Below are 17,514 nucleotides of genomic sequence, written 5' to 3' on the forward strand. Positions count from 1 at the left end.
GGAATAGCCACGCAGCGAGAGCTAGGCTGGCCGAGCCCCACGCTGCGCGTGTAAGGGGGAAAGTGACCAGGAACGGCGAGTTGTATGGGCCCATGATGCCCGGGCTCCAGGAATATTCAGGGCCAAGGGTCCCGGATCCACCAATGTTTGGAACTGGGTCTCTCCCCCGGCTGCCGCCCCTCCCGCCCGCATGCCTCCCCTGGCCCTAGAGCGTCCCTACCTGAAAGCGGGTAGCTGCCCTGCCGCTCCACGCTGCACTCCCTTGCCTGCGCTGGCCACTGTGACCTAAGGCTACAGCACAAGAGCGGCGCCGGCAGCAGGCTGAGGCGGCTGCTGCACCTGAGGAGGGGAGGAGGCGCACACATGATTGGCAGCCTTCCCCTCCCCCAGCACCCACTGAAGGCGACACCGAGGGGGCTTCCAGGACACGGAGTCTGGACCTCACCTGAGCAGTTGCTGGGGCTTGGGTGAGTGTTCAACTGTGTGATCCGCGCCCTACCCCCCCCCCCACCCCACAGCTACCACTCATGTCCCACGCTGGGCAAGGGGCAGCCACATCCTCTGTGAGGCTATGATGAGGGACAGCATGCTGCAGCAGGGGAGGAGGCCACACATGATGGCAGCCCCCCCTCCGCCCCAGCACCACCACAGGGGAGGCGAGGGGGCTTCCTGAACCTGAGAGGGGCCCAGCCCCTAGGATCACAGTCAGTGATAGTGGTGCAGGGTAAGTGTGCTGCTGGGGCAGGAAGAAGGGGGTCCCTCCCCCAGAACTCACTGCTGCCGGCAGGGAGAGGGTTGCGGGAGTCCTCCTCTCTGGCCCTAGCCCCGGGGCAGCCTGTCTGCACCCCAAGCTCCTCATCCCTGGCCTGCACCCCCAGCCAGAGCCCTCACCCCCTGCACCCCAACCCTCATCCCCAGCCCTGACCCCCCTCCTGCACTGTGAACCCCTTACCCCCAGCCCCACCCCAGGGCCCTAACCTGAGGGAAAAAACACGCAACTTAAATTTGGCGGTCAGTTTGGGGTATGATTGTGTTTAGCACAATACTTGATTATTTTACACCCTTTAAAGTATATAATTGGTTGTACAACAAAATATAATGTCTTTGAAGCAGGCAAGTGCTGCTTCTGACTTTTCACTTTTAATTGTCCCTTGTAATCTTGTGGCATCAGCGCATTGTGGCTTCATTTTATCCCAGCAACGAAATTCTTGTTTTATAGGACCAGTAATAATCAACAATGGATAAATTCTTAATAAAGTTACCCAGAGAAAAAGAAGAAAAAGGTAATTCATCAAGTGACGGCCTGAGTTCGACACCCAGCTTTCAAATTGAAGTTATACAAAAGAAAGATGTGGCAAATCCACAAGATAAGAAAAGGAGTTTTCAGCAGTCTTGGCTATCAAGATTTATGTGCTTGGAGTACAGTAGTGAATTAGACAGAGCTTTTTGCTCAGTCTGCAAAAACTATTCTGAAAAGAAGATCTTAATCTTTTCAACAAAGGCCAAACCAATGTTTATTTCGTCCGGATTTCAAGATCGGAGACACGCATTGCGGGGTTTTACATCACATGAAAAATCCTCCTGCCACATGGAAGTGGTAATGAAGTATGCTGCTCTGCAATCGCAGTTAATGTTTCTGCACTAATGTCAGCCAGTTACCAAAAAGAATCACAATCAGCTAGGAATGCACTGCACAAAACTTTTAACAGTGTTCAGTACCTAGCTCAACAAGGAATAGCATTACGTGGTGTGGCAAATTGCCAGCACTACTTTGATGGGTCTAGCACTTTCTCTTCTTGGGGAGGGTTCAGGGCACCATTTCTCGCTCCTGAACTGGGGTATTAACTGCCCCACTAGTGTTCTAGAGGAGGGGAGAGGAGAGGGAGGGATCCAGGCCCACCCTCTACTCCAGGTCCCAGCCCAGGGGCCCTAGGGATAGTGGTAAACCGCTTGAACTAGCGGTTCCTTCCCCTGTGTTACTTCCCTCTCCTGCCCTTCAGCTTGTGGGGCTTCCTGCCCTCCCTCTGCACAAACCAGGTGTCCCTTTACCTAGGGTCTTGGTCTTCTTAGCCCACCGCAGCATTTCTCCAAACTCTCCTCCGCTTCCCTCCAAATTGCTCTCTGCTCCAACACCAATCCACTCTGCTTCAACTCCTTCCCCTGCCTGATTGAAGCAGGGGGGTTTTATCAGGTGACTGGCTTCAGGTGCTCTAATTGGCTTCAGATTCTTTAATTAATCTATAGCAAACTTTCTTCCCTCTACAGGGAATAAGGCTCCCTTCTAACACTCTCCTGCTGCTCTCTGGCCATGCTGTATCACATAGGACATAATGAGAGTGGTTCAAATTTGATGCAGCTCTTGTTGCTACGCAGTACAGAGTCAAAGGAACTAAGACAGTGGCTTAGTCGCACAAAATACAAATGGCTGTCACATGAGGTTATTAATGAAATAATCAAAATGATGGCAATGATGTCGCAAAGACAAATTGTGCAAAAGATAAAAGGCAATACAGTTTTATGCCATTGTAATGGATGAGACTACTGAGTTGTCAAGAAAAGAACAAGTACGTTTTTCTTTAATGATCTTTTTTAGTGCAGACTGGGAGATTTATGAGGAGTTTATTGGGTTATACAAAACTGACGCAATGGACACTGCTTCCCTTTTCAAAATTGTGGAAGATACGCTTCTTGGGTGAGATTTGCCCTTTTCTGATTGCTGGGGGCAGTGTTACGATGGAGCCAATAATGTGTCCAGCAAAATTACTGGGGTCCAAGCCAGAGTGAAGGATCGAGAGCCGAGAGCGGAATTTGTGCACTGTGACCCACATTCCCTTAACTTTGCCATGCAGGATGCCCTGCATAATATTTGAGAATGCCGTGATATGTTTTCGATGGTGAAAGATCTCATCAATGCTTTCAGGGAGTCACCAAAGCGTATGGCAGCATTCAGAGAATTTCAGAGTGAAGGGGAGCCTTCTTTACAACCATTGTGCCCAACAAAATGGACACTAAGGATCAGTAGCAGTAACTCACTGCTCCACAACTACGAGGCCATGATGAACTGCTTAGATGAATTGAGTTTCTCTTCCGATGAATTTGGCTCAAAATGTAGTGGATTCTCGAAGCAATGTCAATCTTTTTCAACATACTTTACACTAACAGTTCTTGTGAAAGCCATGGGTCCTGTAGAAGAAGCTAATGCAAAAATTCAAAGCCAAAACGTGTCATTGGCAAACGTTATGAAGAAAGTTGGCCTGTTGCAAGGTGTTGAGTGGGATTGCGCACTGACTCATCAAAGGGTCACTTCTGGGAAACAACAGTAGAGAAGGCAAGAAATCTTTATTTAGATGATCCTACACTCCCGAAAAAACACAAGCCACCAAGATGGTTCAACCAGGGAAGCTTTCCTCACACTTTCAGTGACCCCAAAGTGTATTTTCATCATATACATGTTGGGATCATTGATGCTTGCAAATTGATGCTTGCCATTGAACAGAGGTTTTCAATAGAAAGCTTTACATTCACTGTAAAATTGGAGAAGCATATAACTGATGCAGCAAATGGCTTGAAACAGGACATTGTCCCAATAAGTGAAGCTTTCCATGTTGACATTAACATGGAAGAGGCTCTCTCTTCATTTAGAAATGTTGAGTGATATTTGCAGATCGAGAAATTGCCAGCTTACTTCGGTGAGCGAAGTGAAGCAATTTCTGAAACAAAACGAAGGCTTGCGTGACATGTTGTCAGAAGTTACAATTCTCCTGAAATCATTCTACACAATTCCGACTACAACCTGCACTGCTGAGTGATCATTCAGTTGCCTGCGTAGACTGAAAAAGTGTTTGCGAACGACGTCTAAATCACTTGGCATTCTGCACATTCATAAATGTAACCCTTCTGCCCATCAGAGTTGGCAGCAACAAGGGCCGGGTTCAGTATCTAGGGGTTCCATTCCAATAACACAATGCAAAACTGGCTCGAGCCCCCACCCAGTGACCTGGGACAAATATATACCACCCCCGCTGAGCGCCTCCAAGAGGCAACATTTCCCCTCTTGCAAGCACATAGTCTGAGTGTAACAAAAACCCTTTTAATAATGTGGCATTATGTTGGGGAAACACCACGAACAGGATTCATAACACAACCCATCAGCAAAAACCCACCCCAAGCAAATTGGGGCATGTCCTTTCCCTTTAGTTCTTGAGTCCAGCAACCCAAAATCACCCAAAGTCCCAAAAGTCCAATGACCCAAAAGTCTCTGTCCCTGGTCAGGGCAGCCCCAGAGTTCAAAAGTTTATCTGCACAGTTTTACCTCCCAACCTGGGTGGAGATTGGGGGGGTGTTAAGGGACACCTCACATGGTCCAAAGCTGATGGCCCCACCTCTCTATGGGGCTCCACTGTGCCAGCCACCCCATGGGCTGCTCTAGGCATCCACCAGCCGCTCCGCTCGCCATCCCACAAACTGCTCTGCTCCACCAGCCACTCCGCTCGCCATCCCGCAAACTGCTCTGCTCCACGAGCCGCTCCACTCGCCATCCCACAAACTGCTCCACCATATATCTTCAGGCTTCCCCACTACTTAACACAACACTCAGTGATTTCAGCTTGTAGGAGGGGAGCCTCAGTGCTGGTGCACCATTAGCCCAATGTGAATTTAGCTCAGCAGCCTGTAACTAGACTCCTAATAGAATCAAAATTAGCTCTGATATTCCACAGTGGAGAGAGGAGGAAGTACAATTAGCATGTAAGGCCCTCACCAGGGGGCCCAGGCCACCAAGTATTAATACTTGTTCCCAACCTCTCTCTCAGTTCACTGAGTTTTGGAACCCATGTCCCTTGCCTAGTGAGTGCTATTTAGTTGATGGCGAGTCCCTCCATCATAACAAAAGGCCAAGTGCAGTTCCACTGTCCTTGATTCCCATAATCAGGGTAATAAAACTGGGTAATAATTTATTCTTTGGGCCCCAATAACAGAGACACTGGGGAGTCCCACAGCAGCCAAAGTGACCATTTGGGCAGCTATGGCCTCATTCTAGGCGGGTTTCAGAGTAACAGCCGTGTTAGTCTGTATTCGCAAAAAGAAAAGGACCTTAGAGACTAACCAATTTATTTGAGCATGAGCTTTCGTGAGCTACAGCTCACTTCATCGGATGCATACCGTGGAAACTGCAGCAGACTTTATATACACACAGAGAATATGAAACAATGCCCCTGAAGTTCTTTTCCACAACTTGCCACACCTCACCACCAGGGCTCAGGGCTCCAGCTCATCCTGGCTCTGCTTACATAAGAACTCTACCTCTGAACTGGACATTGCAAGTCTCCCCGCTGACTTCATTGCCAGAACCAAACAATGACGAAAAGTTGAAGAACCCTGCGAAAGAAGGGGCCATCTTTGTTTTAATTTGAGAAAGTATTTGCTTTGGAGGGTTACTGATCCAAGAGGGCTTGGTTGTTTCCCTATTCCAAAGAGTATTAATAAGGTCGATTTTCTTAGTTAACAGTGATATTGTGCAATACAGGGAAACTGTTAAACGCTTCCTGTTTCCAGTCCCTTTTTACCTTATTCTTAAAACGATACATCGGCTTACAAGGTGGGGCGGCGGGACTTAGCTTCGCCCCCCGCACCACCAAAGGTGACACACACCTGCCACCCCTGAAAGTGACTGTGGGGGCTCCGCCTCCCGACCTCCCCGCCCGGGAATGCCCCGCCGGGGGTCTCGCCCCGCCCGGGGGTCCCCCCCCCCCGAAGGCGAGGGACTGATGGGAGACGGGGCAGCCTCGGCGGCGGGGCGGCTGGCTTCTGAATCGGTGGGGGGCAGCTGGAGGCGGGGCAGGGCGCGCCAGGCTCCCGCGCTGATTCAGAAGCCAGCCCCGCCCCGCCGCCGAGGCAGGGCCCCGCGCGCCCGCCCTGAAGCCTCGTTCCGCTTTCGCGGGCAGTTTGGGACGCTGCGCGGGCCGTAGCGGACGCGGGGGGGGCTTGTGGGCGCGTGCGCAGGCGCCGGGGACGTTTAGCTGGAGCCGTCATGGCCGCCGCCTGCGGGAGGCTCCTGGAGCAGGCGGGCGTGAGGGCCCTCGCTAGGGCGTCCGCCGCCCGGCCCGCTGCGCGCTGCCGTAAGGAACCGGGGCGGAACCTGGGTCCCTCCTCCTAGTCACTGCCCCCTTCGCGGGGGGAAGCCGGGCCTGCCCTGCCCCCGGTCCCTGCCGCCCCGCTCTCCCGTCACCGTCCCCCTGCCCGGGGCGGGCCTGCCTCCGCTTTCCCCGCCACTGCCCCTTTTGTGGAGGGGCTGCCTGGGTCCCTGCTCCCCAATCACCCGGCCACTACCCCCTTTGTGGGGAGGCACCTGGGTCCCTGCTCCCTTTGCCCTGCTGCTGCCCCATGTGTCGGGGAAGGGGGGGCTGCCTGGGTCCCCGCTCCCCCATCAGTGTCCCCTTTATGGGAGGGGCTGCCTGGATTGCTGTGCCCTTCGCTGCCTCCTCTGCTGGGATCTCTGCTTCCAGCCTCCCCCACTTTGGGAGGGAAGTGCTCTCTGTGGCCCTGGAATGTGTGTCGCACCTGATGACATTGCTTTGGGTTAGTTACATCCTCATGCAGTGTCCTTGGGCTCATTTTCTCTCCGTAAAAAACCTCTCAAGCACTTCTTTCCAAATTGACGGTGGTCTAGATGACCCTAGTTTTCAGGTTGCAGAGATCTGCTAAGAGGAAGGATGGTTGTGGTTCTGGTCCAGGACTGTGAGTGAGGAGAGCTGTACTTTTATTCCCTACTATTATATTCATTGCTTTTTTTTTTTTCTACGGGTCTGATCTTGCGGTGAGCTCTGCACAGATCTTGGAGGATCAAGGCATGCAAGAATATTTTTGTACTTTCAGTGTGAGAGTGCAGTAATAAGTTCTTTTGCAATGTTGAAATAGTAGTGAAACATAAAAGTACCTGAGACTTCTGCAAATCACTGAGGAGAAAGTCTGTAGGTTAAAAATAGATTTAGATGAGTTTAGTCTTAACTTGGAAAACATTGCAGCAATAACTGCTTGAATAAAGTCATCTGAAAACTGTTCTAAAATCTGATGCTTAAACCAGAAGAAGAAATATATCATTTTTCTTAATCTCCTTTTGACTGATCTAAAACTTCTTGAATTAGCTTCTCACAGTTTCCTTCTATCATATGAGCATCTAACAAAGGAAGGCATGATCTTTTATTATTGCCTTAAGATGGTACTGGAGGAACAGAGGAGACACACTGTGAATGTTCATACACACATAGTATTTTGAAGGGTTGAGAGTTGCTCACATTATAATTGTATGCATGCTTGTTACGGGCATTGCTTTTACTCCTGGTTGAAATTGGTTTATTTTTAGCACCATCTTGTTTCTGTCTTTTGAAGGGTGCTTCTCTTCCTCTGGACTTCTGAGGGTTAACAATGGAGAACCTACAAAATTTCAGCCACCTCCAAAGCCAGTTGTTGTTGACAAACATAAAGAGGTAGCAGAGAGAAGGTAGGATACTCTGTTGCTTAGCACAGTGTATAGTTACACTTCTTAAAAATTGCTACTCCCTTCCATAGTCTTCAGTTGAGTTATTAATTATATGAGCACTTCCTGAAATCCACTAAGCACCATTATGCAAGATAAAGTAAACATTTGTTAAGCAAGCAGAGCCAATTTGTCAAAAAATGGGCTTAAAATACCTTTCCCCGTGACTTGCATTTACAAAAATTGACTTATCCATGAATCTCTGTGTAGTTGTACATGCAAATCTGGGTAATGTTTTGTTGAGCTTCATTATATTAAATACATATGTATCTTCAGTACAACAGTCTGTCATAGGGAGAAAGTACCCGTGACTGGAAGTTGAGAGACCTGGATTATGATTCTGGCTCTGCTGCTGTAAAATGTTGCTGCCACTGGTGCTGGTCTCCTCAGTGAGAACGCTCATGTAAAAGGGCACAAGCGTGTCTATTATTGTATCACCTAACCTGCTCTGGGCAACATTAGGTGACGATGATTAAAATGTTTCTGCACTGTTGGTGGTAGTGCAACATTGGGAGATTTCCCAAAGAAGCCTAGTGTATAATCAGCTTAGGACAGGGGAGAGTTTCTTAGAATCAGAACTTTGACACCTGTGAGAGCATCCAGTCCATCTCCTCTTTCCATATCCGTTCAGCTCTTGGACAGTCATCTCAGACTGGTAAGGGTTTTCATTACTTGAAACTGTCTTCATAAGGGGTAAGATTCTGTGCTGCACTTCCTAGAACTTGCAGCCAAGAGGGATTTGCCATCCTCCCCTCCAGTTAAACCACTTTTTCTGCCCTCCGGGGTCCAGAGCAGCCCTTTGAGGCAAAGTTATGGTAGCCTACCTGGGCTATCCTGTGGACAGCAGCACTGACCAGAATCTCTGCTGTTTTGTGTGCTGTGCTTCCACTGCATAGCCATGCCCCTACAAAAGGGTTTGCGAAGCAGTCCTCGGAGGACCACCTCCATCTGTCTTCCTAATTTTCTGTGTCGAGCAATTCCAGCCAGATCCAGGGTTTTTATAGTCCCTCTATGCATTTCTGGCCCCATTATCCCATGTAAAGGGGGGGGGTGAAAATCTCACCCATGGTGTGTCTTCTGGGCTCCCATCTACTAGGAGCAAAAGAGACCTCCTACAACTTGTTCCACGCACAATACTATTCAGCCATGAGCCATCCAATTTTAAGTACTCACTGCTAACATGGGTTAAATTGAACCATGAAAGATTCCATTACTAATCCTCCTTGTTCATAGTTCTAATGCTCAAAAGTGATAGCGATGACAAAAGTGATAAATAATAGAAAATTATCACACACTCAAAAGGCCAGTGAATACTGTAGGTACTTGTAGCTGCAAAATATCTGAATACAAACTACACATCTTCTCATTGAAAGAAACTTGGAGCACTCCAATCAGGAATTGCAAAAACTGCTATTTATGTCAGTGTGAAAATAACTTGCACACATGAATAACAGAGGTCTTTCATGTGTAGACCAAATATTATTACTTCAGTACTATGGTAAGTTGTAGGTTTTAATACAAGTTACTTCCGTCTTTACTCATAAAGGTTTTGACTTCCCCACAGGTTCTTGAGTCCTGAATTTATTCCCCCCAGAGGGAGAACAAATCCTCTTAAATTCTATATTGAAAGAACTGACATGATACAGAGGCGAAAAGTGCTCAACATTCCAGAGTTCTATGTTGGTCAGTTAACAGCATTGGGATTTTTAATAACTTTTCCAGTATTGATCATTGATATAGTAAAATATATATATATCAGGAGTCAGCAACCTTTCAGAAGTGGTGTGCCGAGTCTTCATTTATTCACTCTAATTTAAGGTTTCACATGCCAGTAATACATTTTAACTTTTTAGAAGGTCTCTTTCTATAAGTCTATAATATATAACTAAACTATTGTTGTGTGTAAAGTAAATAAGGTTTTTAAAATGTTTAAGAAGCTTCATTTAAAATTAAATTAAAATGCAGAGCCCCGCGGACTGGTGGCCAGGACCCGGGCAGTATGAGTGCCACTGAAAATCAGCTCACGTGCCAGAGGTTGCCTCCCCCTGATATATATTATTGGCATAGTAACATTGTTGTAAAGCTATTTTCTGCTGCCAAATTTAATGGACAGTGTAGGATCAATTAATAGAATATATGATTAATAGAAGTATTGCCATTTGAACTCAATAAAAACACAGGTTAGTGTTCTGGATGCAGACATTCTCTATGCATTGCTTACAATCTAAACACTGCAGTGTGCATGTGGTCCAAGGAACATTTGTCTATAATTTTCCTGTTTATAGACACAAGTAAATAGCGTTAATGATGTGAACTAAATCTTTAAAGGCAAAGAAATGCTATATTTTTATATAAATATTTAAGCCTACATTTTGTAAATTCAGTCTGTTTCTTAGAAAGATTAATTTAGTTGAGTGTGTCTATTAATGTCTGCACTTAAAATCTGACTCCTTCTCCATGTTTCAGGAATGATTTACTGACTAGTCTCTCTTTTGGACAGGAAGCATCCTTTCTGTTACCACAGCAGATCCATATGCCAGTGACAAAACCAGCCGTTTTGTCGGAATTTGCATTCAAAGAGGAGGAAAAGGACTTGGTGCTACCTTTGTGCTTCGGAATATTATAGAAGGGCAGGGTATGTCTTCGTACAGCTTTCATTCTTACATTAGGACTATTAAATGGAGGAGATATAGTATTTAAGCTCTATATAAAATGGTATATTATAGAAATCTTGTTTGCAGTTGGGATGGTATTAGAGTATTAAAGGACAATCATCATTTTGCATACTACTGTTTCTTGTTTGTTTTAAAAACAAGATGCACTGCAAGATGCAGTGAGACCTTAGTGTACAGTATATCTCAGCTGCTTAAAAATCTGGTACGCCTGGGCTGATCTCATGTTTCAACTTTGGTCAAAAGTAATACATCTACTAACTTCACTTATGAACTAACTTTGTAGTAGCTGGATTTTAATATTATTCTAAGAGCCTTACAAAAATATTTTGTTTTGTAGTAACAGCTAGGGCCCAACTGAGAGTGAAGTACCATTGTGCTAGGCACTGTGCAAACAGAGTGATACAGTCTATGCCCCATAGAGCTTAATCTTGATTCTCACTTGTCTCATATCAGTCCTACATCCCCTCATTTCTAACCTAAGCTACATTTGACTCTAGGTCTCCATAATGGAAGACCAATGTAGCAGCCTGCTGCATCACACACCTCCTTTCTGGTGCACTTTAAAGCCATTGTAGAGCAATACAGGCGTTGCTTTGTCTACATGACTCTAAATATAAGCAGGAATTAGGCATTCCTTATTTTGCTTAAATAAATATATCACAGGTGAATCCCATTGTACTCAAAATACATTGAGTAATTAATTTAAAATCTATGCTTGTGGCTCCCTCTTAAATTCTGTACTTATAAGTGCCTCTGCCTCTTGAGCTAGTCTAGTCCACAGACTTTAATTTCTTTGTAAAAGAGTAATGTATACAATACTGTATTCAAAAAATGGACCCAGAATGTAACAAAACACTGTCCTTGATTAATACAAGGATCTGAAACACTAAACTGCAATATATCAAACCCAGACTAGGTTACTTATGGCCCCTGATTCTCAGCTACAAGTTAAATAATTTTGTCTTCTTAAGGTGTTGAGTTTTGCTATGAACTGTACAATCCTCGAATCCGGGAGATCAAGGTTTTGAAGTTGGAGAAGAGACTAGATGACAACCTGATGTATTTACGGGATGCTCTTCCTGAATATAGTACTTTTGATGTTAACATGAAACCTGTGCCCCATTCAGCTAATGATGAAATTCCTGTAAACCAGGTATGAGTCTGGTGTGATAGAAGTTTGGTGGGAAAGTGAGGAGGTGATTTAAGTGATTGTAATAAAATATAAATGCTTCATATATAATGTTAGCTTGAATCTAGCCCTCTAAGGCCACTGAACTGTTATCAGGTGTCACATGTAAAACAAGTTTGGTCTTACTCTGTTTTTATAGTGAATAATCATCCACAATGCAGTTGAACTATCCAGCATCCTTTATGGTTAACAAGGATTGATGGACATGAAAAATAAAACTTCTTCGAGAGGGGGCTCTCTAGGTCAGAGTTGAGGCACATGGAAAAAGCATCTCCACGTTGTGTGTGTTCTGTAGATGGGACTTAGATGCCTGCCTGACATCCCTGGAACTATTTGAATACTAAATTGTCATCCTTTCTTAGGAGAATCTGTGTGTAAAATTACGAGGGGGGAATGCTAGTGGACAACAGCTTATTGTCATGCTGAGGGTAGAAATTTAGTGGATGTAAAGTAGATCATTTCTTTCCAAAAGACTTTAAGAAATCATTTACCCTCTTCGTTAGCTCAGGAAGACTTGTAGAAGGTAGTGGGATACATATACCATCCCAATTCAAGTATGCAATGTCTATCATGGCAGATCCTGTACAGTGCCATATATGGTACCATCTATTAGAGAAATCACCATCTTCTGAGTTTAATACCGATCTACTTTATTTTGTTATTCTTTTAATGTTTATAACTAGGCTAAAAGCAGCGTGGCCTGCATATGCCTGTGTCTAGTGGACCGTGTAGTGGTTAGGGCTACTCAGTACAAAAAGGCATTAATAGACTGGAGGGGCAAACCAAAATAGAGGGTGTCAGGAAAAAATTCCATATTGGAAGTTTGACCTTAAGTGTGAACATGTGATCTTGAGGATGATGGAGGGTGGATGACTATTTGTTTTTAACTGTCCAGTACAATTAATAGTTCAAAGGGGGAGGGAATATTTTAAGTGATTATGATAGTAAACTAAGAACTAACAGCCCTGCTACTGAAAAGGAAAAACAAGTTGTTTATGTGAGATAAGACCACATCTAACTTTGATCAGCAGTGGGGTTCAAAAGTAGACTGAAAATAGATGAGCCTTGTCTATAGAATAGTTGTGCACATAGGCATGAAATGACTACGTTTCTTCAGGAATAAATTTCAGTTTTCCAAACAGAACTGATCAGTAGCTCTTTAGAGCTGATCTTACAGTCAAACTTGGTATCACTTTCTTTTAGAGCAAAAAGACAAGTAGAGCCAAGTTGAAAATGCATCCTCATGCAAAAAAGTCAAAGTTCTATGCAGACTTGTATTTTATGTATTCTTTACTTGTTTCCAATCCTAGCTGAAGGTCAAAATGAAACCTAGGCCCTGGACAAAACGCTGGGAACGACCAAAATTTAACATTCAAGGAATCCACTTTGAACTACCTAAAGAAATGATGGAAGAAGCACAAAAATGGAGCATGCCCTGGATACAGTTTGATATGCTCCGAGAATACAATACTTCAAAATTAGAGAAGGAAATATGGAAAGAAGTGAATGAAGAGCTAAAAAAATGATACTGCTTTTATACAGTAATTACTGAGGAGGGAGGCCACCTGAATTTTTTAATATATAATTCAATTGTGTAAGACTTGTGTATATAGTCAGAATGTACAATAAAGTTAATCTTTCAAAAAAAGTAGTACATTTGTGTATATACAGTGCAGTGGTTTTAACCTCCTTTAGTTCCCCCTTTTTGAGTGGGGGCAGTGAGTCCTATTGTCTTCAGTAACATCTTGAGAAACTATCTTACCAAAGTACTATGTCCAGCCCCCTTTTCCAGGCATTCTCAGTCTTTACAGTAACAAAACAGGCCTTTGCTGCTACACTTTTCATGTTCCTCATTTGACAACAGGCCATATACTACCTGAATCCAGGGAGGTGTTTGTTCTTTTGCGATTAACATATCCCTCCAGCTATGAATTTTTTTTTAACCCATTGATTAGCTGCCTTAACTAAGACTTTGTCAGTCACTATTTTGTTAGACTGACTTGACTTTTTCCAAATTCTGGCCCAAGACACATCTTCCTGTCCTTGGTTTCACAGCCAACTGACTTTGCAGTGATGGTTTTGTTGTCCATTGTCTTATGTTCTAAACCTCTTTTTCCCACACACACCCCCACCTCCAAACACACACACTTTCATTCCTTGCTTGTTTAAACACAGTAGGAGGTATATGTCTGACGAGTGATATTGCTGAACAGGAAGGAACTCAAAACTAAAAGTTAAGTAAGCCTTAAATGAAAACACTGGGCACTAGGAGTGTGCCAAACAGAAAGGCTGTCCCTGCCCTCGAGCACATGGACCAAGACAGGGGGATAGAACACTTCACAAACTGATCAGAGTGGCAGTTGACAGTTTCAATTTTTTGTTGTGTTGTTTAAACACCCAAAAGCCAGATTCAGGCCCTTCATGCTTTGGATTGTAAAACATGCACATGAACCTGGGAGCCAGTATTCACTCCTACATAACACGAGTTTACAAATTTGAAGTTGATTTGATTCTCCTCTTCCTGTTCCCCACCCACAGTTTACTAAACTCCTAACACTTATTCCCACTTACCATAGCAAAGCCAGCCCAAGTCCTCAACTTCCCTTTTTCTGTAAGGGCTGAGGAGTTGTGTCCCTGCTCTCATTGATGAAATAGTATGTATCCTGCTCCAACTAGAAGGATCTACCACTAGTAGTTGTTGAAGGGGAAATGTTACTTTGAACAGTCTGTGACATGCAAGACCCTGGAAGCACAGAAACTTTAAGAGACTGATGTGGTCTGGGACTTGTCAAACTTTTCTATGTATAAAGGTTATATGTATCAGTCTGAGCTAGGAATTGTATGTTAAGTTTATCAGCAAGGTTACCAAGCTTCCCCCAAGAAAACTGGCTGGGAGGTGGCAGTAATTAGATCTCAGGACAAGTAAACAACTCCAAGGAAGTACTACCCGCTGAATTGCATGTACTGGTTCAGACTGGGCTCAAGAGGCCTAGCAAACAAAAAGCTTTAAGAATAAAGGGTCAGACTCAACTGAGCCACAGCCCTCTTTCTGATTTAAAAACAACCACCTGACAAGATTGTACCTAAGAAGGTAAAATCCTCTTGGAGGGGTGTGAAGGACTGGAACTGGCCAGGGCCTCCCTGTGGAACATGGGTGATGGCTGGTAAGCTAGCATACAGGTAGACTATTTACAGAGAAAATAAAACAATGCATTTGTTCTAAAATTAGCTGGTCACTGGTAACCCAAGGGAAAGTGAGCTGTAGGTGTTGGACTAAGAACCACTGTGAATGGCAGGGGAATTATACCAAATCTTTGGTATAGAGGGAGAGGGGGACAGACCTCTGTCCACACAGAGGTGACAGCTGGAGACCTGGGACCTAAAGGGGCGCCCTCAAGATGACCACTGTCAGCCAACATGTATATGTTAGGCATAGTACACACCACATTAACAGTTATGCACATCTGTGATAGTCCATACCCTTATGTACACCATTTTTACTAGACTATGATTAAGGCAGTATCCGTCACAGATTCCATGACTTTGTGACTTCTGCAGCAGCTGGTGTGGCTAGCTCTGGGGCTGCCCGAGCAGATCAGGCATCCCCTGGGCCAGCAGCACTGGCCACTGCTGGGGCAGTTTGGGTGAGTGAGGGGGCTAAGGGGTTGGGCTGTAGGGTGGTACTTACCTCCAGGGGGTTCCCTGGAAGCAACTGGCCTGTTCCTGCAGCTCCTAGGCAGAGGGGCCAGGGGATAGTCAGGGAGGATAGCTCAGTGGTTTGAGCATTGGCCTGCTAAATCCAGGGTTGTGAGTTCAATCCTTGAGGGGGCCATTTAGGGATTGGGGCAAAAATTGGGGATTGGTCCTGCTTTGAGCAGGGGGTTGGACTAGATGACCTCCTGAGGTCCCTTCCAACCCTGACATTCTATGACTCCATGCACTGCCTGTGCTTACAGGCACCACCCACACAGCTCCCATTGGTTGCAGTTCCCAGCCAAGAAGAGCTGCAGAGCTGGAGCTTGTGGTGGGGGGCAGAACAGGGAGCCCCCCGGCCTTCCCTCCCGCAAGGAGCTGCAGGGACACACAGAGCCAGGTAGGGAGCCTGCCAGCCCTCCCCCCGCGCAGCACTGGCAGGGGTCCTGGGCCACTCCCACAGAGCACCTGCAGTCCCCCAGCCCAAGTTTTAGTTAGGGGTATGTAATAGAAGTCATGGACAGGTCACGGGCAGCAAACAAAAACATGGCCTATGGCCTTGACCTGTCCATGGCTTTTCCTAAAAATACCTGTGACTAAAATGTAGCCTTAACTATAAAAAATTTTGTACGAAGTATGCCTTGTGCGGTATCATTTGAAAATTCATACTATGCTAATTATTGTATGTAAAGTTTTTAGATTCCACTGTACAAGACTGCTGTAACATGCTCCAGAGTCAGAAAAGCAGGCCCAAACCAGTTTTTCAGAGACAAAAGACACATTGATGCCCTGGCCACATATCAGCATAATCAGAAGAACTATTATAGGCTCTTAGTTAAGCAGCCATTCTTTGGCAAGAAGAAGGGTCTGAGCAAGAACTTCACATATTGACAATGAAACTGTTGGAGGTCCCGGTAACCAGACTGGCTATCACCTGAACCCCAAATGGAGATAATCCTCAAAGACGGGAGAATGGTATAAGAATAGAGGACGGACACACACACAACAGAGTTACCCCTCTCCCTTCATCACTACTCACGGCAGCTACAACAGGTGAAAAGCAAAGGAAACACCACTGAACTAGAAGGCAGATCCTGGCTAAAGCAATCTAGCCAGTTTGCTGTAAGCCTATGGTGAGAGAACTCTTCTTGCTTTTAAGTTCACTTAGCTTGTTAAAACAACAAGGAGTCTTTGTGGCACCTTAGAGACTAACAAATTTATTTGGGCACAAGCTTTTGTGGGCTAGAACCCACTTCATCAGATGCATGGAGTGGAAAATACAGGAGCAGGTAAAAATACATGAAAAGATGGGAGTTGCCTTACCAAGCGTGAGGTCAGTCTAACAAGAGAATTCAATTAACAGCAAGATACCAAGGGAGGAAAAATAACTTTTGTACTGGTAATGAGAGAGGCCCATTTCAAACAGTTGACAAGAAGGTGTGAGTAACAGCCAGGGGAAATTAGTATGGCAGAAATTAGGCCTGAATAAAGACTGGAAGTGGTTGGGTCATTACAAACCTAAACCTAATTTGATGGTGTCCAGTTTGCAAATTAATTCCAGTTCTGCAGTTTCACACTGGCAATTCTTCAACAAAAAACCTTCAAAAACAGACTCCATTTTTAGGTCTGAGTGACCAGGGAGATTGAAGTGTTCTCCTACTGGTTTTTGAATGTTATAATTCCTGATGTCAGATGTGCCCATTTATTCTTTTGCAGAGAGACTGTCCAGTTTGACCAATGTACATGGCAGAGGGGCATTGCTAGTACATGACAACATATATCACATTGGTAGATGTGCAGGTGAACAAGCCCCTGATGGTTTCAGAGTAACAGGCGTGTTAGTCTGTATTCGCAAAAAGAAAAGGAGTACTTGTGGCACCTTAGAGACTAACCAATTTATTTGAGCATGAGCTTTCGTGAGCTACAGCTCACTTCATCGGATGCAGACTGTGGAAACTGCAGAAGACTTTATATACACAGAGACCATGAAACAATACCTCCTCCCACCCCACTCTCCTGCTGGTAATAGCTTATCTAAAGTGATCATCAAGTTGGGCCATTTCCAGCCCCTGATGGTGTGGCTAATATGGTTAGGTCCTATCATGGTGTCCCTTGAATAGATATGTGGACAGAGTTGGCACCAGGGTTTGTTGCAGGGTTTGGTTCCTGGGTTGGTGTTTTTGTTGTGTAGTGTGTAGTTGCTGGTGAGTATTTGCTTCAGGTTGCGGGGCTGTCTGTAAGCGATGACTGGCCTGTTTCCCAAGGTCTGTGAGAGTGGGGGATTGTCCTTCAAGATAGGTTGTAGAACCTTGATGATGCGCTGGAGAGGTTTTAGTTGGGGGCTGTAGGTGACAGCTAATGGCGTTCTGTTACTTTCTTTGTTGGGCCAATTTTGGAGTAGGTGATTTCTGGGTATCCTTCTG

General features: G+C 45.2%; 1 protein-coding gene across 1 annotated transcript; it reads left to right on the top strand.

Annotated features, from left to right (window-relative positions):
* The first annotated feature begins 5,957 nt into the window (after positions 1-5,957).
* On the top strand, positions 5,958-13,049 carry MRPL19 (mitochondrial ribosomal protein L19). Its single transcript, XM_084625103.1, has 6 exons — positions 5,958-6,116; positions 7,387-7,498; positions 9,099-9,217; positions 10,035-10,169; positions 11,181-11,362; positions 12,709-13,049. Exons 1-6 carry the CDS (start codon positions 6,029-6,031, stop codon positions 12,922-12,924), a joined length of 852 nt encoding a protein of 283 aa, XP_084481229.1. The 5' UTR covers positions 5,958-6,028; the 3' UTR covers positions 12,925-13,049.
* Positions 13,050-17,514: the final 4,465 nt, after the last annotated feature.

Source organism: Lepidochelys olivacea (genome assembly GCF_965140295.1).
Source record: "Lepidochelys olivacea isolate rLepOli2 genome assembly, chromosome: 3".
NCBI lineage: Eukaryota > Metazoa > Chordata > Testudines > Cheloniidae > Lepidochelys > Lepidochelys olivacea.

Coding starts and splice junctions, on each gene's coding strand:
- MRPL19 (XM_084625103.1), top strand. CDS start 6,029: ATGGCCGCCGCCTGCGGGAGGCTCCTGGAGCAGGCGGGCGTGAGGGCC. Junction 9,218..10,034: donor CATTCCAGAGTTCTATGTTG/GTCAGTTAACAG, acceptor TCTTTTGGACAG/GAAGCATCCTTTCTGTTACC. Junction 11,363..12,708: donor ATGAAATTCCTGTAAACCAG/GTATGAGTCTGG, acceptor TTCCAATCCTAG/CTGAAGGTCAAAATGAAACC.